We start from the raw sequence: 18670 nt of genomic DNA, 5'->3' as shown, positions 1-18670 counted from the left end.
CATCATGCGAACCCTAGACAAGTTTCAATTTTACTGGCCTTTAATGTCAAAAACATTATGTTTAGAAAAATCATGTGACTTTCAGCTGTCATTTCAATAAACTCGAGTGCTGCCTGTGGACGTTAACTATTGTAGATGCCTTTTCAATTAGGTTCGGAAACTAATGAAGAATATTTTCCGATTTGATAAAGTTTCTGCAAACCACTTCCTCACACTAATCAGAATTGAAAGCTTTTCAGCACTTAACCCCCATTTTCACAGGAAACCTTATTGACGCCTTAAGCCAATAACATCACAGCTGTACCTACAGTTAAAACGACACCTAATCGTATACCCAGTTATCTAACACATAGTTATAGAAAGATCTAGACTATCCGACCGTTACGTGTTCCAAAAGGCACTAGTACTGTTGCGGACAGTTCCCCATTGCGGTGCACAGCCATATGCGGGGTGTCTCGATGTTGATACAGTAAACACGATGCTTATCAAAATCTATTAAGTTCAATTGGTAGACGAATAACATCTTCAGATGAGTATTGAATCGTCAAAGAGGACGTATACATACACATATATATCGTCATTCATTTGTCTTTTAATGTGGGAAAAAAAGGATGTATTGACAGTGTTTAATAGTGACAATCGTATTACAAATTTTGAAGGTCCTTACCAGTTTTCAGGATAGCAAAATGCAACGGTGCTCTTCAGTGAGAAGGGGCCCCAGGACAAAGATTTTCTTTTCTGAGACTGTGAAATGTAAATACTTACTTTGAAATTTTTTCAGTTTCCTTTTACTGGGGGAAGGAAAGCATCCGAATATACGACATGCTGACATGCTGACTGCACGAATATCCGAGTTGAAGTTGGGTTGAGGTGAAGTTCAATCTCCACGAAGGACAAGCAAATTCGTGTGATCAACGAATGCTTATCCAGAGTCTTGGTGTTTTTGCACATGTGATTTTAATGTTTTCGAAATCACTGACAGTTGTTTTTGGCGGATGGAGAAAGAGGAGCGTCATAAACTGAACTTATCTCTCCGTTTTCTATGGCATCATAACTCCCGAAAGGATGAGCGATTTCAATTTAGTTTGCGATTAAATGTTGACATGTTTGGTAAAAAATCGGGAGTTGTGAGAGTGGAAGATTTCTTTTTTTATTTTATCAAGACTAAACAACATTAATCCCAAAATTCATCAACTTACATGTATCAATACAACCTTATATCGGTATATACATCTATGTCTGTACATATATCTTGGTAGCGAAAGCTACAACACACGATAGCACATATCTTGTTCTGCGATAGTGTGGAATTACATCTCACAGCTTAAGATACCCGGAGGAATGGCTGCTGCAAGCTTTATCTTATTTATACTAATAACTAAGATGTTTATGTCATGGTCTATATGTAGCTAATATTCTAGGTAAGATTTGATTTATTGTTTGGTAATTCTTTTAGTTTTCAGTAGCCATAGGGTTAAAATGTCTGACTGGATGTCTGTCTGTCTCTTCTGCCATAGTTCACTGGGCTTAAGTTGTGTTGCGAGTTCTAATGCACTGGATGGTTTTTACTAGTCGTCTCTCTCCCTCCGAATTGTTTACGTTCTTCTTCGATCCTTCCTTGTCTTTAATTTTTTAAATGTAATTAAGTTAATGCCATATTAGCCTTCCAGATAGTGTACTGTGGATGAAAAGTGACTAGTGACAGTATTGCAAGGGTTTACTATAAGTCAAAGTATTAAGAATGAAATCAATGAAAATTTTCTAATCGCCCAAAAAGTTTTAGTCGAACGTTGAAAGTTTCCGAGGAATGTCACTAAATTATTTAAAACATTTGATATAAGCCCACTGCACAAGTTCTATTGTACAGTCAAAATATTTCCATACAATTATGTAAATATACGAAAAACTTAAAGTGAATCTATCGTAATTGTAAAATGGAGGATATAAGAACATTGCGCAAGCGAGGCGACGCGCGAAGCATAGTTAAGTGATTGCATTACTATACTCTGCGCGTACGCATCGCAGTGAAAACGCGGACTTCTTAAATACAGTCAACCGCAAACATTAGCTCACAATCAAACATTATTAGAGTCCTTATTTTCATCTCTATAAGGTCGATTTTATATCAATTCTTGTTAGTGGTTGTATGGTGTACTGTACGACCACTAATAGCTAACCGAGCGATATAACGCATTGATATTTGTTTTGTTTATAGAAAATTTCTCAGAATAAACATTTGTAAGTTTCACTAGTTGCAACTGCAAGCTTTAGTTTAAAAGACCATTGCTACTAGCTTTTAAAGTACAATTTGCAGTTGGAAAAGTGACAAACGAGAGTCTTAAAAAGACTCTACTTTTTGGACAATAGTACTTACAGTAGTTAATCTTATTTAACAAAAGAAGAATAAACATATTTAAAAAGACAATCAAACATGATTATTTAAAATAAACTAGACATTATGACAAACACAATCAATTAATCTAGCTCTTAAATAATGAGCAAGCAAACACGGAATTCCCTTCGTCAAAGATACCTCACGTGAATACGTTTCACGTGTACGTTATATCACGTAGTTTAAACGTAAAACGTATATGTGTAATACATAAGATAAATTGTTTATGAATGACAGAAGTAAGACGTCATTATCTAGTACTTTTCAGTCTGAGGTGCTCTACCTAAATAAATGAATCGATTTTGATGCGGTTTTTTGAAACGGTTAAGTAAGAAGAGTAAATCTAATTGAATTTGAAAATAAAAATATGCTGTATGAGGTATTTAAACAGATCAAGTTTTTATTATAAATCCGGGTTCTTTACGTAGAAATTAACAACTATCCCGAAAAACAATATCTGACTCTTGATCTAAAAATATGTTTTTTCCTGATTCAATTTTGTATGGCACAACCCAGTTTTTCTTCAAGATTTGCATTGTTTCCATAAAAATAAAGTAACTCATTTAATTTTTTAGTTATAAGTTTATATTTATTAAGTTTTTATTTATAAGTTTTCTGAAATGAGAATGGCTACACAACAATATTAAATCAATCTCATAGCCAATGCATTACTCGCTCAGTTTGATACGAATGTTATACCAATAGTCATAAGAATGCAATACCTAGACTACCTAGGTTGCCTAGAGTAGGCACTTACAGTACTAAGTATTGGATAAACATAGATAAGAAAGCAGTTTTCACTCGCATAGGAAAAGGAAATGTCGCCGCACTGCCGGCTCTCAGCTGCCGGCTTATAGGGTGACCACAGCACTATATTGAGTTATTTATTAACTTCGTAAGGTTTATGTTATTGAAGAAAATTTTGATGAAAAAGAATGAAAAATGTGATAAAAATGACACATAATAGTAATCTTAATAGTCACTAAGTGTCAAAAATAAGCAAAATCAGAGAGGGGTAGAGCAATTTGTACAGACCAAATCGTTTCTTGCACTCTTATCAATACGAAAAATTATAACTACCCATTTGGTGATTTTCTGGCATGGATCTATTCACCTCGTTTAACAACAGAGAACGGTTTTAACATATTTTCCAGAATTAATTAATAATGCAACTAATTTTTTATACGTAAGAAATCCCAGTATATGCCTATATTATACGTTTACGAAATTCGTCGCTTTTTACTTGGAAGGCTCTACTAGACAATGGATTCGAATGGATGCACTCTAAAACATTAAACTTTATTATTTACTAGCTGTTGCCCGCGACTTCGTCCCCGTGGGTAGAAGATATAAGTTATGATTTAGGTGTACCTGCCCGGTTTTTTTTTCACATTTTCCATTGTATCTTAGCTCCTATTAGTCGCAGCGTGATGGTTTATAGCCTAAAGCCTTCCTCGATGAATGGTCTATTCAACACAAAAATAATTTTTCAATTTGGATCAGTAGTTCCTGAGATTAGCGCGTTCAAACAAACAAACTCTTCAGCTTTATATATTACTTAGCCATCAATAGATGTATGTACTGTATTTAAGATAATTGGTTACATTAAACATCATTCAAAAAGTCGCAGCCACCGGTGAGGTTCGAACCTCTGATACCTTGCACGACAGTCGACGTGTGGTACCATTGAGCCAACTCTTAGTGAGTCGCTCTTTGCGAAATACTTGTCCACCTGTGGCGTGAAGTTACTTTGATATTTGAATATGTTACGCTCACCAACTAAAAGTCACTCTGAGTCAGATCTTGTTACTGTTACTGCACCGACGACTAGAGAGAATGTAACACAACGTAAGCGTAAACAACCTGAGTCTGAGATCACCGAGGCTATTAATAAGCTTTCTGCAGATATTAATCTAAAATTTGACCTACTGCGGAGCGACCTGGATGGGACTTTGAAGTTAATAACTGATAAAATAACTAATATTCAGTCGGACCTCGCTGCCGTTACTTTAGTCACATCTAATATAACAACTGAACTCAACTCTCTTAAATCAGATTACTCAAGTCTTGGAAAAAAGGTATCTGATCTGAGCCAAAACCACATGGCGTTGACCCAAGAAGTGACGCAGCTAAAAACCTCCCTCCAACACGCTGTGGACGAGCAGGGGGATTTTCGAACAAAAATTAATTCTCTTTGTACGCAAGGTATAAGCTCCGACCTAGTATGCAGTACATTGTCAGCGATTGAAATGAAAATGGATACTTTGGAGCAGCAGGCCAGAAATTGCAATGTCGAACTATGTAATCTGCCTGATAAACGCAATGAAAACTTGATTACAATTATAGAAAATGTCTGTTTAAAAATAAATTTTCCACTACAGCAGAAGGATATTATCGCCATACACCGCGTACCTCATGCGCATAAGGACAATAACAAGCCGAAAAATATAATTATCAAATTAAGCTCTCGCATACTCAGAGACAACTTGCTTAGTGCTTTTCGATTAGCAAAAGGTATTAACTCGGATCAGTTAGGACTATCTGGCAACTCGCATCGTATATATATGCACGAGCATTTGACGCTGAAAAAAAAACAATTATTTCGAGAGACCCGGGAAGCGGCCAGAAAACATGCATTTAAGTATGTGTGGGTCAAACATGGCACAATCCTTGTACGTGAAACGGATTCTACTGCGGCAATGGCGATACACTCATCAAGTGATATCAAGAAGATTAAGTCTGGCAATGGATCAACAAAATCGTATAATAGTGACAGTCAACAGTCTTAAAATTATGACTTATTGTTACGGTCATATTATTATGATTCTTATAACTATTATAATACGTTCATTTTGCAATTATTTCTATTGTCTGGTTGAGTCTTCTCTTGGCAATTATGTAGCTTTGCTTATTAAAAATAAACATTTATATTTTAGTATGCGGGACTTTGAGCGGTGTGTGGGGGCTAATGTATTTGTTATTACACAGCTTTTTACTTACATATTGCATAGCTTTTTGCATAATTTAAATCGGGGTTCGGCCGATATTGCTAATTGTAACCTGTTATGTAAGAATAATATTATATTGCATTCTTCAGATTATGTTAAATTATATTTCCTTATGTCGATATTTTTACAATGTTAGATAATTTGATAGTATATTATCAGAATTGCAGGGGTATTCGCACGAAACTTAATATGTTGTACATGAATATTCTAAGCAACTCTTATGATATTATTGTTCTGACTGAGACTTGGCTTACATCACATATATTTGATAGCGAATACATTGATGATCGTTATGTTGTGTTTAGATGTGACCGAGATCGCATTGCGACAAACAAAAAAGAGGGTGGCGGAGTACTCGTTGCTGTCTTAAAAAAGCTCAATGCTGTATGCGTGCAACTCGATTTTTCTAGAAATCCTCATATACAACACATACTTGTACAGCTTCCCGGAGACGGCCGCGAAAAGTATTACTTTGTTGCAACTTACATTCCACCTAAGTTATCAGACGAGAGTTATTGCACTTACCTGGAGAACCTTTTTAGTACTTTGGAGGGGATGGTTTCCGGCAAGGTTTACTTGTTTGGCGATTATAATTTACCTGATATCACTTGGGTTCCATGTGATAATAATGAAATTTCCGGGACTTTTTATAGTAATGGAACTTCGATAGCTAGTAGACATTTGGAAAATTTTATTTCCCTATTAAATGCTTCCCAGTTTAACCACTTTCGCAATTGTAAGGGGCGTATTCTTGATTTAATAATTTCTAATGACCGCTGTTGTGTTCAAGTACCTTCATCTATTTTATTGCCCCAAGATAATTATCATCCTCCTCTTTGTGCTACTATTCCCTACAAACCTATATTATTGCTGCCACGTGATAAAATAACAAGGTTTAACTTTCACAAAGCCGATTATGACTTGATTAATCAGGAACTGCGTGAAACCGATTGGTCTAATATATTTAGTGGAAAAAGCGCCAAGGAGTCTGTTCACACTTTCTATGAAATTATTTTACGCACAATAAATAACCATACCCCTAAAGTTTCATCGCGTTCCTCTAAATTTCCGATATGGTTCCCTAAGTCTCTTATACGTACTTTTAGAAATAAAAATAGAGCCTGGATAAAATGGAAAGTGTACGGCAATATTTCAGACTATGAACAATTTTCCTTTTTAAGACATCGATTTGATAGGGAGTGTAGAGATAGTTTCGGTAAATACATACAATCTGTCGAAGAAAATATTAATAAAAATGTTAAATTTTTATGGAGTTATATTTCGAATCGTAGAAATACAGCCGGCATACCTTCCACAATGTCTTACAATGGACATAGCTCAAACGATCCCACTGAGATTTGCAATTTATTCTCTAAATTCTTTCATTCAGTTTACGAACATTCCACATTTGATCAAAATACCTGGTTACCGCCACAATCATATGTTGAAAATTCCATTCTTATTAATAGTTTACATTTTACTTTTGATAAAATCTTAAAAAGTCTAAAATCACTAGATACCACTAAAGGTCCTGGGCCAGATGGAATACCAGCGTATTATTTAAAAAAAACCGCTGACGCTATATGTCTACCTCTACAAATAATTTTCAACAAATGTATTACAGAAGGTACATTCCCAGATATTTGGAAATGTGCCAACATAACGCCAGTACATAAGTCTGGGTCTAAGCATGTTATAGAAAACTATCGGCCTATCTCTATTTTGTCTACCTTGCCTAAGCTTTTCGAGAGACTTGTACATGACGAGATCTATCCTATACTACATAATATTATATTAAAACAACAACACGGTTTTGTCAAAAAAAGGTCTACTGCCACAAATTTAATGGTTTTCACTGACTTCTTATTTAATAGTATGGATAATCAACTACAAGTAGATGCTGTATATACAGACTTCCGGAAGGCTTTTGACAAGGTGGACCATGAGTTGCTGCTATCAAAACTTGCTTTTAACGGCATACGTGGGGACTTACTTCGCTGGTTCTCTTCATATGTAACGAATAGGACGCAAAGGGTTGTCATAAAAGGCTTTGAATCTGATAATATTCATGTTACTTCCGGTGTGCCCCAAGGCTCCATATTAGGTCCTCTTTTATTCATTTTATTCATAAATGACGTTGACAGGTGTTTTAAACACTCACATTTTTTACTTTATGCCGATGATCTAAAAATTTATAGAAAAATTGAAAATATTAATGACTGCTACTTACTACAGGAAGATTTAAACAGATTTACAGCTTACTGCGTTAATAATAAGATTCAATTGAGTACTGAAAAATGTTCTTTTATAACATTTACTAAAAAGAAAAATACTATTTCTTACAAATTTAATTTAAATAACAGCGATTTGCATAAAGTTAATTCAGTAAAGGACCTTGGAGTACTACTGGATAGTTCGCTGCATCTTGACACTCATATTGATAAAATTATAAATAATGCTTTCCGTATGTACGGGTTTGTGATGCGATCTACGACCGAATTTAAAAGCACGCGAACATACATTTATCTTTATAAGTCTTTAGTTAGATCTCAGTTAGAGTATTGTGCAATGATATGGAACCCCTATTATAAAAAATATGTAGATAATCTGGAAAATGTACAAAGAAAATTTCTTAGAACCACACATTACCGTTGTCATCGTAAAACTGACTCTTACGATCATTTATTAAAATATTATAAACTTGTTACCCTAAAAGCTAGGCGCACATTTTTGGAAACTATGTTTCTTTATGACTTGTGTAATAACAAATACGATTGCCCTGACTTAACTAACAAGATATGTTATATAGTACCCAGGACTGTTATAAGACGTGAGGTGCGCACCCGCCCACTGTTTGCTCTAACTTCATGCCGCACAAATGCAGGGGTCCGTGCACCCTTGTACCGCCTGGCGCATAATTATAATGTCTACTCCTCAGATTTGGATATATTTTCCTGGCCAGCCAATAAGTTTCGTCATTCTCTTTTAGATATTATAATTTGATTTCAGCTGTTTTAAAGTTAAATTAATTTGTTTAAAAAAAAAAAATTAATTTTAAGCTTAGTTATTTTTAACCATACGTGTTTTTTTATATATAAACTGTGGATAACGTTGTGAGTTACGCACTGATTCTATTACTTATGAAATTTATATTTAGATAACTATGTTAAGTGTGTAATTGTTTGTTTTCCCTAATAAATAAATAAATAAATAAATAAATAAATAATTGTTTACTTATCCTTGTTTACTCGTAGTATTTGTAACCATGCGTGGGTGGGTAGCGCTCACTCGGTGCGGAGAAATCTGAGGGTGCGGCACGTTTTTCTAACGGATAAGACTAGATTTTTGTCACCTATGACTAATCAGCTGCCATGCCTAGGATGTGTGATCGTCTGTTTCCTCAAATTTTACAATTAGTGGTTATGCTTTTTATAACTATACATAAGCTGTATTTTTAAGTAATGTCAAAAAAATATATAATATAGTCGATACTTTTAATTAGTGAAAGAAAATAACGTGTTTACAGTAAAGACTCTTGTTGTATTTATAATCGTTTCTTTTTTATACAGAGTAAATAGAAAGATTTATTGCGAAATATCGTTTACCTACATCTCTTACATGCACTGTTAGACATTCTAGCTTCGAGAACTACAACATTTTTACTTAAACAGCTTTCAATTTGCCCATTGATTCAAAGATGGTGGAAAAGAGACAACGCTCTACACATTGTACTGTATTATCACTCTGTCTCTCCCTTACAACTGCAACAATCTAACAGAGGTTAGTAGGCCTCTGATTTCTCGCACATCTGTTTTCACATTATATAAACGGATCTGTCGTTATTTTAATACAGCGAAGGACAACACAACACTATTTATTAGGTCCGCCATTACATTAGCATATTGTGTTTGCTTCGTTTTGAGCGATTTTGATGACATTTTAAGTTTTGCTGTATTTGGTTTCTTGTTGTTTGATTTATTGGTTTTAGTTGTGGATGTATAAAACAACAACTTAAATCAATTGTTATCAGTAGCTGTCTCATTGTATTGAAAAAATGTAGCAAATGCCCTTTGATATTTGAGCTGTATTAATCTAATTTTACAGAACTTTTATGAAACTCAATTTGACAAAATAAATAAATGCTTATGACACATATGTACCTTACTCTGCTGGTTAAGGCGATCCTCATACTTGTAGAGAAAGAAAAAGCATTAATTATACTCCCTCCTTACAATTTCAAAACCCGAAATTTTGAGCCTGTAGATAAGTTGCATTTCTCCAAGCGCTAACGCGAACTCTACCTAATTGAACTGGCAAGTAACTTCACTTGTTAAATGGGAATATCATTCTTGTAAATTTGAAGTTTTCTATTATAATGCAAAGTAACATTGTGTTAGCCTTCTAGGTCTATATGGAAGTTGTATTTCTGAAGAATTGCCCCAATGTACTGAACTGACGAGACAAAGTCACGTGACTTGTCAAAACAAATACTAACATTAAAATTTTCTTTATAAATCCGTTTTCTGTTTAACAATTATGTAGTTTTCCCTATGGTGTGTTAAACTTGTAAAGCTACAAAAGCTGAACAGAATCAAAATTGTTTTTATATAAATTAATTCTAGAGGTCATATAAAATGTAAATGAGTTCGATTCACTGACATTAATTATTATTTTAGTACGACTTTGTTTACAGCGTAATTAAAGCAAAAATCGGTGTTTGTTAATCAAAATCAGTTTTTTTTTGTAATTTGGATTAAAATATAGTACAATGGATTCAACAGGATCTAGTTTAATAGTATCATGGTAAGAATAGAGGTTATCGTTGATTTTCTATTACTTTAAAATTACGATGAAATATTGAAATTCATTTTTGAACTGAGATTTTTCTATTTTATAAACTCTACATACATTTAATTTTGTCTCAGTTAAATACATTCCTCATTTATCTATTGATTATTCATTCATCAAAATTGGTTCAGTAGTTCAGGTGATACAGTACATCAATGTGGAACATGATTGATTTTAAATTAAATAATGTAATATTATGTATAATAAAACCAATAAGCACGGAACTTATTATGGCCGTAAATATTTAAACATTGACCTCTGGGTCAGGAGTAGTTAATTTATAATTATAATTTGCCTACTTATACGTAAGGTCAGGAAGACCGAGTCACTTCCAGGTTCCAAGACATAGCATTTTGTTTCTCTATCCAAAATAAAAAATAACACAATCTTTGAGGATTGATCACCACACTTTCTCAGTTGAGGTTGGTAATTTCAGATTAAAATATTTTGAACCTGAGATTCCTCATGATATTTTAATTCGCCATTTGTCAGTGATGTCTTACAATTTTTAGGAAACCACAAATATTAATTTGAAAGAGGCAGCGTTCAAATTGAATTTGCACCTCGTCAAATCTATTGAACTGCAAGGCAACCGAGTCCTCAAAACAATTTTGGTTTAAACAGACCCAGAAGTCCTACTGCGATTAAAGTAGAATGATTGCTATTGTGTAAGAGAAATGCCGATATACGCTGTGTAGTGAGCTGTCACACTTCTACATCTGCAATAATAGTATTTCAAGAAGTGGCTGTGAAATTTTACATATTGTTTTTCTACTTCCAGAGAAAACTATTTTCCCCACGTTTTTATACACTTACTTTTTTGTTTCTTCCTTTGTTGTTCTTAGTATTTATTTCTGCTTGGTAGAATTTTGAGGCAATCCTATAATCTAGTAGGCCGAAATTTTGTAGCTTCAAACCGATGACAATGTAATTTACAACTATAAAACCTGGGCCAATATTGATAAAAAGGTGGGATTTTAGGTTTTTAAATCTATTAGTATATTTTAAAATTATAATTCTATCTGCTGTCGTGAAAAAAATAGAGTTTAAAAATGGTTAGTTTACAATTATTATTAACTCTACTTATTTTTCAGTACCTGCCACAATGAACCAGCATTTTCTAACGAACGTGATAAACTGCATTAGGTGTTCTAAGCGAATAAGCCACTCAGTCGTCTGACCCAGTCATCAGTCGGTTTAGGGTCCTTCGCAAATCAGCAAAAATTTTATATAAAAATTCATTTTTCAAATTCACGGTCTTCGCTCAAGCACTCGCCAGCTTTAATGGCCTTAAAACCAGGCATGACTATCCCAATCCTTTTTGGAGAACTAAGTACTTCAAAATCGTTTAAAATCAATTTTGAATACGTACACCAGATTTCCTAAAATCTCTCTAAGCCCATTTTTAAAAGACACACAATAACAGTTTTAATATATAGGCACAGTACGTTTTAGCTAATTTTGAAAATTCGATATCCTACATTTAGTCAATTGCAATGTATTTTTAAATTAAGGTATACCTACGTCTTACTCTACACAAGGGCAAAGTACGATGTCTACTCAATGGGCAAATTAGAATGACTCGACATCCACAGTTCAATAACATTATAGTCGAATTTCATTTAGTACATCAACCTTTACTACGTCAGACAATGTTTTAAAACAAGATCAATTTTATTTGTGCAAACATTTTTCTCATATCGTTGATGAGAACGCCGCTTCGCCGGAAAACTATATTTCCACGTTTCGTCCGCTCGCCACCAGATGTCGGTGGCGTACCGCGCTTCTATCATATAAGCGCGCCGGCGCTGCGCTCGTCTCATTGGCCGGCACGACGCACGCGCGTTCACTACAGTGCCCCGACAACTCGCGACCGTGCACTAAACGAACTGTTGTGTTGACTGTGCTAACATGGATATACTAACACTGGACCCAACTGGACTTTATTAAAAAAACTGAAACATGGACTCCACTCTGGACCCCACCGGTCAGTACTAACTTCTACCCCATACTCGTCCAAATCCTATTAGAATCTTATAAAAATGGATACAAAAGTACTCGATCCTACCGGGCAATACTAAACGCGAAAATGATCGGTTTAGACCCCACGGAAATATACTAAACCCCATCTCCGATGAGACAAGATGTGTTGCGGAAGACGCAGAATATACACTGGCACCAGTCCGCGGGAGACCTCGTCGTGTCGCAAGCGCAGGGTTCCGCCCCGGCCTGGCCACTGAACGATAAACAACTCATCGCCTGTAAATACTATGAATAAAATGAAGGGAGGACGTGTACGCAAGGTCATTGGATGGAAATCAGCTGACTCGCGCGCCGCGTGCAATCCGGAAATGTACACCCATAGAAACAACATCCACCTTATGGAGAGAAAAACATTTTGCAACAAGCTGGTTCACTTTGGACAACACTACATTTCAATCTAAGTAAGTATGCTTAAATACTTTTTATATAAACTTTTGTGTGTTCATTGAGATGTCTGTCAAGTTTAAGTTTAAAAGGCAGGGCCCTATTGTGCTTGACAGGCACCTCCATTTTTAAGGGTTGGTCAAAATTAGGATTCAGTGATGGGTGCAGTAAGACAAAGAGCGAGCGGACAGCTGTCGCGGCGGCGGACACGAGAGCTGCACGCTGCATATTAAAGTTCGTTGCACAGCTGTAATCCTTCCTCTTCCCCGGTCGCCATATTACTAATTTTGGAACCCAAATTCAAATAACTTTGAATTTAGATCACGCGCTACACCTAAACGTTGTCACAAACAATATTTTAAACTCAATTATAAGGTTGAATATTCTGTTTTCTGTCCGAATTTCGGCCAGTATCGCGATTTTTATGGCACCGACCGCGAGTTCATTGACCGGACATATTTTATTTCATCGCGCGCTTCCACGTACACACACAGAGACTACACACCCACACAAGCGAAGTGTCGCACCCACACAGCCGCGAGCCATCTCTGCATGTTTGCGTCCACTTCGCGTAAACACAACACACCGCTCATTTGTATTGCGAATGTAATCGTTACTATAATTAATTATCATTATTGTGTCCCTTAATTCGCGAAAACAAAAAAAAACTACTTTTAAAAACAAGGTATAAACGTTTGTTGGTACGCAGTTATTCAATTATCTGATACGAATCTACCGGCAATATAGTTTCAGAATCGACTTCCTTTAATACATAACCTGACTCTGACTTATATACTAATACTTTAGTTATCTGTATGAACAAGTAATACTTACACCGCGTGTAGACGAGTACGCGGAAAGGTATTTTATAATCGGCACACGGCCCAACACGTATCATAATATCTCGAGATTAACAAGCGCGTAATGTGCCTGTGTTTGCCGAATTATTCCAGTTCAACAACCGGGCGAACGTCCGATCGGGAGTTCAAAATAGACGCGGACACGATCCACCTCGCTCCTCGGCGACATCAAAAAATGTCGTTACTTACCACGACCACGCCAAAACCAATTTACTACACCTAGATTATGTACCATGTATTTTTGTACAATTGCAACACCGGTCTCGATGTTCGATATTCGATTTTTGACAAATGCAACACGGAAGAGTTACGTAAACGAACTTGGAAACTTTTGAATTTGGAGCTTGTTTTTTTTTTCGGCCGTAGCGATGACACGGTGAATCACGAGTACGTGATATTTAGGATCGCACATGTCTGTATCAGATTGAGCAATATTCTGCGATGAACTTCCTTGACCCCGCGCGGGCTCGTCGCCTGCACTGTGGCCTGTTTTCGGCATTGCGTCATCATAGGTCACTACCACCCTAGCCCGCCATATTTTTTGCTCATAATATTCTCCGCACGTTAGTTTCTTCCTTTGTTAGACCATTTAAACTCAAACCATCTATTTTGGTAACTTAATATAGTCGTGGCTGGTCGCGTCGTAACTTAATGTGGCGTAATTTGATTGTGATAAAACTTGTGTCAGAATAAGTATTTTATTTCTCTTTTTAGGGCAAGTAGGAGTAATAAAACTCGTTATATGGTCGGACAAACTCGGATACAAGTTTCCTAAAACGATGCTTTTTGAATAGATACATACATCTGTAGAGTAAATAAAAAATATACCTTCGTGTTTCTGATGTACGATAATAATTACTCTAATCATTTTATATCTTGCGAACCATAGACAATTTATTGCGCGTCCTTTACCGACATTACGTGTGCATAAATTATTGTCATTGAACAGAGAAATAGTTACAACAACTTATAACACAAAGTCGTTTGACCCAAACCAATCAATTCTTGACTCGAGTTGAGTAAAATAAGTATATTTTTAAGTGTTTGCTTCAGATATTTGCTGTAGACTTCACAACATTATGTAAAAACATGAAATCAGGTACGACACACATACTTAACAATCAATGTTGCGACAGCTACTCAGGAATTTGCAGCGAAGTGAAGAAATAATATGCATTATTTGAAAAAAGATCGAACAACATTTTAATTTAAAAATTGTAGGTTTAAGATAAAATTACCGGATCCTTTTGAACTTTTAAATAAAGAATCGGGCGTCGAGGTTAATTCGCGGTTTGAAATAACCGATAGCGAGTTATTTATTCGTCGAGTTCGCGCGTCAGCCGCCTGCCGACATATTTGTGGTTCAAGACCAGATAATGTGTGTGTTTAACATAATCAGCTATTACGTTTCCTTTAATGTTTAACACGAAAGAATACAACTCACTCAGTCGAGCTACCTGTTCGTTTCTCGAGCCATGCAAACTGTTTCATTCTTATTCTTTATGGGGACCTAATTGCACAGCGTGGCGGTTTTCGGTCACGACACGTGAGGCTTGACATCCAGGTGACCATTACGCGAGCAGGCCGCACGGTAGCCGGCAGATGCATCCATCTACAAACCTCCACTCATTATTCTGTTCTACATGCAAATTAGACCAATAATGTTATCGATTCTTAAAATATCAACAAAGAACGTTCGTTCCATTTTTTTCTGCTACAAGTAAAAACAGCGCATGAATTGAAGTTAAAAATGTATACTTTTTGCGATGCAAAATACTGCTTGTCGCATTACAAAGGTGCAATACAAGGTCGTATGGCAGCTGGAAGGTCTAATTAAAGGTTTTATGTTTAAATAATTAAGTGGGCAGTGCCACGGTGGGCAGTGCCACGGTGGGCAGGTGTCGCCTTGTTTATGCAACTATAAAATCATTATTTAGGGACATGCCAAATTACGGACGCGCATTAATAACGCTCTCCTAGGTATTATTGCTCACGAAAGATAAATCGAAATTCTCATTTGAATATTCTGACTATAGTTTTTGCTGTCGGCTTTTGAATATTGCTTGTTAGCATTTGGGTATACTTAACAGCAGATGGAATGTACTATACACTTGTCGTTCGAGCAAATATAAGTCAAACTTAATGCGCATCGACCTTGTATCTCTCTGTCTCGCATATTCAGTTTGACATTTATCAGAAAGTGACAGTTATACAAAGTATCTTATCATTAGCTTCGATTAAAACCTTATTTCTCAATTTATTTTCCTATAATTAGTTTATATTAGCTCATCCATTACAGGTAGCGGCCTGCAAATAGAACTAATCTTTACGAGATTACACACTGTCACTCGTCCACAATTTGCCTGTCTGGATACTATTTAATTCAAAGTTAATAAACTAAGTTAAACGCAAATACCAAAGTCTTAATCCAAACGTGGCATGCATTAACTACATCATAGATAATAAATCTAGAATCATTTAATGAACATATTCGTTAACGAGCAAAGAAAAAAACACATGACTTTTAATTTTCTATCAAAAAATATGAGACAAGGAATGTAAGTAGAATTTTGGTGGAGTCAATAAACTTGAAAAGAACCAGTTCCGATTTGTTTGAACACAAATATCTTTGACCAAACATTAGAAAAAAAGATAATACAATATTGTCGAATAGATACCCGACTTGCTTAATTACTTATCAATGAATCGTGGAACTCCTATTTCGAATTCCATTTTTGAGTTTGAATCTTAATATTCGAATGAATGTTTCCTTTGACAGTTGTCTATGATTATTGTCGAAACAATATTTCAACCATTCCTGTCATCGTTTCATCCTTGTGAGTTCATTAACCATTTAATCATATTAGCGACTAACATTTATTGAATAAAATGAACAGATCCGCCATTTAAAGCCAGTTCAATTCATTTTGGAGTCTAGAGATTACTTTTTGCAGTCGACAATGTCTTATGCCACGTCAGTCGTTAAACAAAAGAATGCAGCCTTGAGTAATTGTGTTATGACAGATTTGTCTGTTTCCTTAACTTATTAGCTTTGAAATGGCACGATTCCTTTCACTTATACCATCACAATATAAAATTAAAAGGATTGACAGAAGTGTGTTTGACATTTGCGTAATTTTTTCGAAACGTTTCTCCAATATTCACCATTTTTGAATCTAGATATTCGAAAAAGTTGACGTCATTAAAGTCATTAATCTAATCAGCAAACATATACGTAATAGTTTTAAAAATGTAAAAACCGCGAGCTAGTCTGATTTATTAATTCATTGGCATTATACTCTGTGCTTATCTAGAAATTAAAAAACTGCATTGTTTTTATCCGCTTATCTTCCTTGGAAACTTTTCTTTTCATAGTTGCACGCGATATGTAAGTAACCTGTCATTACTATTTTAATTTCCAAGACGCTATTTTTCTATGTTCGTTGCTAGTTTAATCAAGTTTTTAGTAATAACGTGTTTCCGCGTCAAGGAGAAATTTGATTTTAAACTTATTTTGCGATTCCAAATTCTACATTTGACAGTTTAGATTGAGAATGTTTTAGAGATGGAAATATGTGGTTTTTTGTAGAGTCAACCGACATAAACAAATAGAGATGATAATATATAAATGTCATTTAGTATTTACGTATTTTAATTTATAATTTTGACATTAGCAGTCTCGTGTCGAACTTACAGAATGTGTTGGTCAGTAAATGCAGTCAGTGGGTCAAATATTGGCCACAGACACCTAAAATTAAATATCTATCTGCAACCTTACTTGTTACCAATACAAGTTTAGTTGCATCACAGTTTACGTAACATATCGCTTGCCGTAATATCCGCGTGAACGTTCCTTTTTCAAGTGTTCCATTTGAATCGGAGTTTTATTTTTTTTTACCATTGATTTAATTTGACAACCCATTTATTTATATAGCAACACGTTTTAGTGAATAGCAACACATATATCTGGATGTCATTGGTTCTATTTTTGGATATTGCTGTTCCTTTTTTTAATTCCATTTACGTTTTATGTTAACCTCGTTCGTACGCATTTTTAAAGCAACTATTTAAGGTATGTTTCACATATACTTTGTTTTTAAGTAGCTACACTTTAATCTCCCGGTACATACTACTCTTAAAACATTTTTATGCAAAAACAAAACATCGAAAATGTAAAAAATTGCCTGACAATAAGCAATTAAGTTAACTTACGACAGATACCGCGAACCAATTGAGCAATTCAACCAAATTAAGATTTATTGACAGGCCAATAAATTAAAAACAGTGTCGTTCTCATTTTGCGTTCATATCCCCATTTTACTTCACTTATTTATTTAAAGTAGGCGATTACAAAGCCGGATAAAGGTTATTATAACGTTACTTGCTAAGTGGCAACCCTGATAAGTTACCTAACAAATACGTAGAGATTGCATTTGTGCGCAATCTACAGGAAAATCAAACATCACAAAACAATCATAAGTTACCCGAATTGCTACAATCTGCAAAGAGTTGGTTGAAAAAATGTAACTTGCAAAAAACCGTGTTATTTTGCAAATTAGAGGGAACTTGACATAAAAACTCTTTCGCTATTTAATTTAAATGGTGGAGATTACAATGTCACATATTCCAATAATAGGCCATTATTAAAATGGTGTGGGTGTTAATTTTGGTCATAGACTGATGATACCTTTTCCTCTATGTTTTCTGGCAGGCACATTGGCTACTGATAGATTCGTCATCGATCAAAGTCATTGACACGGCTGCAATGGACGCAGATATACTAGGATATTATGAGAGCACAGGCGTTCACTCAACTCTCGCGGGCCGCGGTGCATCCACCTTATTTCACGTTCGCAACGAGCTAGCACCAAAAAACCATTGCGAAACAAATATCGAACATTTTTAAAATTCAAATCGTAATCAAAACATCTACCGATGTTGTTTGTCGTGTCTATTAGATAAGAGCAACATTAGATAACGCCACACTAACAAAACTAGAACGTGTGTGACTCGTAAACTCCTCCACGCTACTGCTCGCCTAGTACCCGAAACATAGAAACTGCTCACGAACGAATCTGAAACACAACATGAACGCAACTTTCACATGTGGAAAATCGTACACAAGTGCAAAATGT

General features: G+C 35.3%; 1 protein-coding gene across 1 annotated transcript; it reads left to right on the top strand.

Annotated features, from left to right (window-relative positions):
- Window positions 1–4155: 4155 nt before the first annotated feature.
- LOC113507656 lies at window positions 4156–5181 on the top strand. Its single transcript, XM_026890555.1, has one exon. The coding sequence runs from the start codon at window positions 4156–4158 to the stop codon at window positions 5179–5181; it is 1026 nt and encodes a 341-aa protein (XP_026746356.1).
- Window positions 5182–18670: the final 13489 nt, after the last annotated feature.

This window comes from Trichoplusia ni, unplaced genomic scaffold (assembly GCF_003590095.1).
Source record: "Trichoplusia ni isolate ovarian cell line Hi5 unplaced genomic scaffold, tn1 tig00003014, whole genome shotgun sequence".
In the NCBI taxonomy this organism is placed as follows: domain Eukaryota; kingdom Metazoa; phylum Arthropoda; class Insecta; order Lepidoptera; family Noctuidae; genus Trichoplusia; species Trichoplusia ni.
This window is presented reverse-complemented; position numbering and strand designations above follow the sequence as displayed.

Bases quoted from the DNA above. Each gene is read 5' to 3' on its own strand.
- LOC113507656 (XM_026890555.1), top strand. From the start codon at position 4,156: ATGTTACGCTCACCAACTAAAAGTCACTCTGAGTCAGATCTTGTTACT.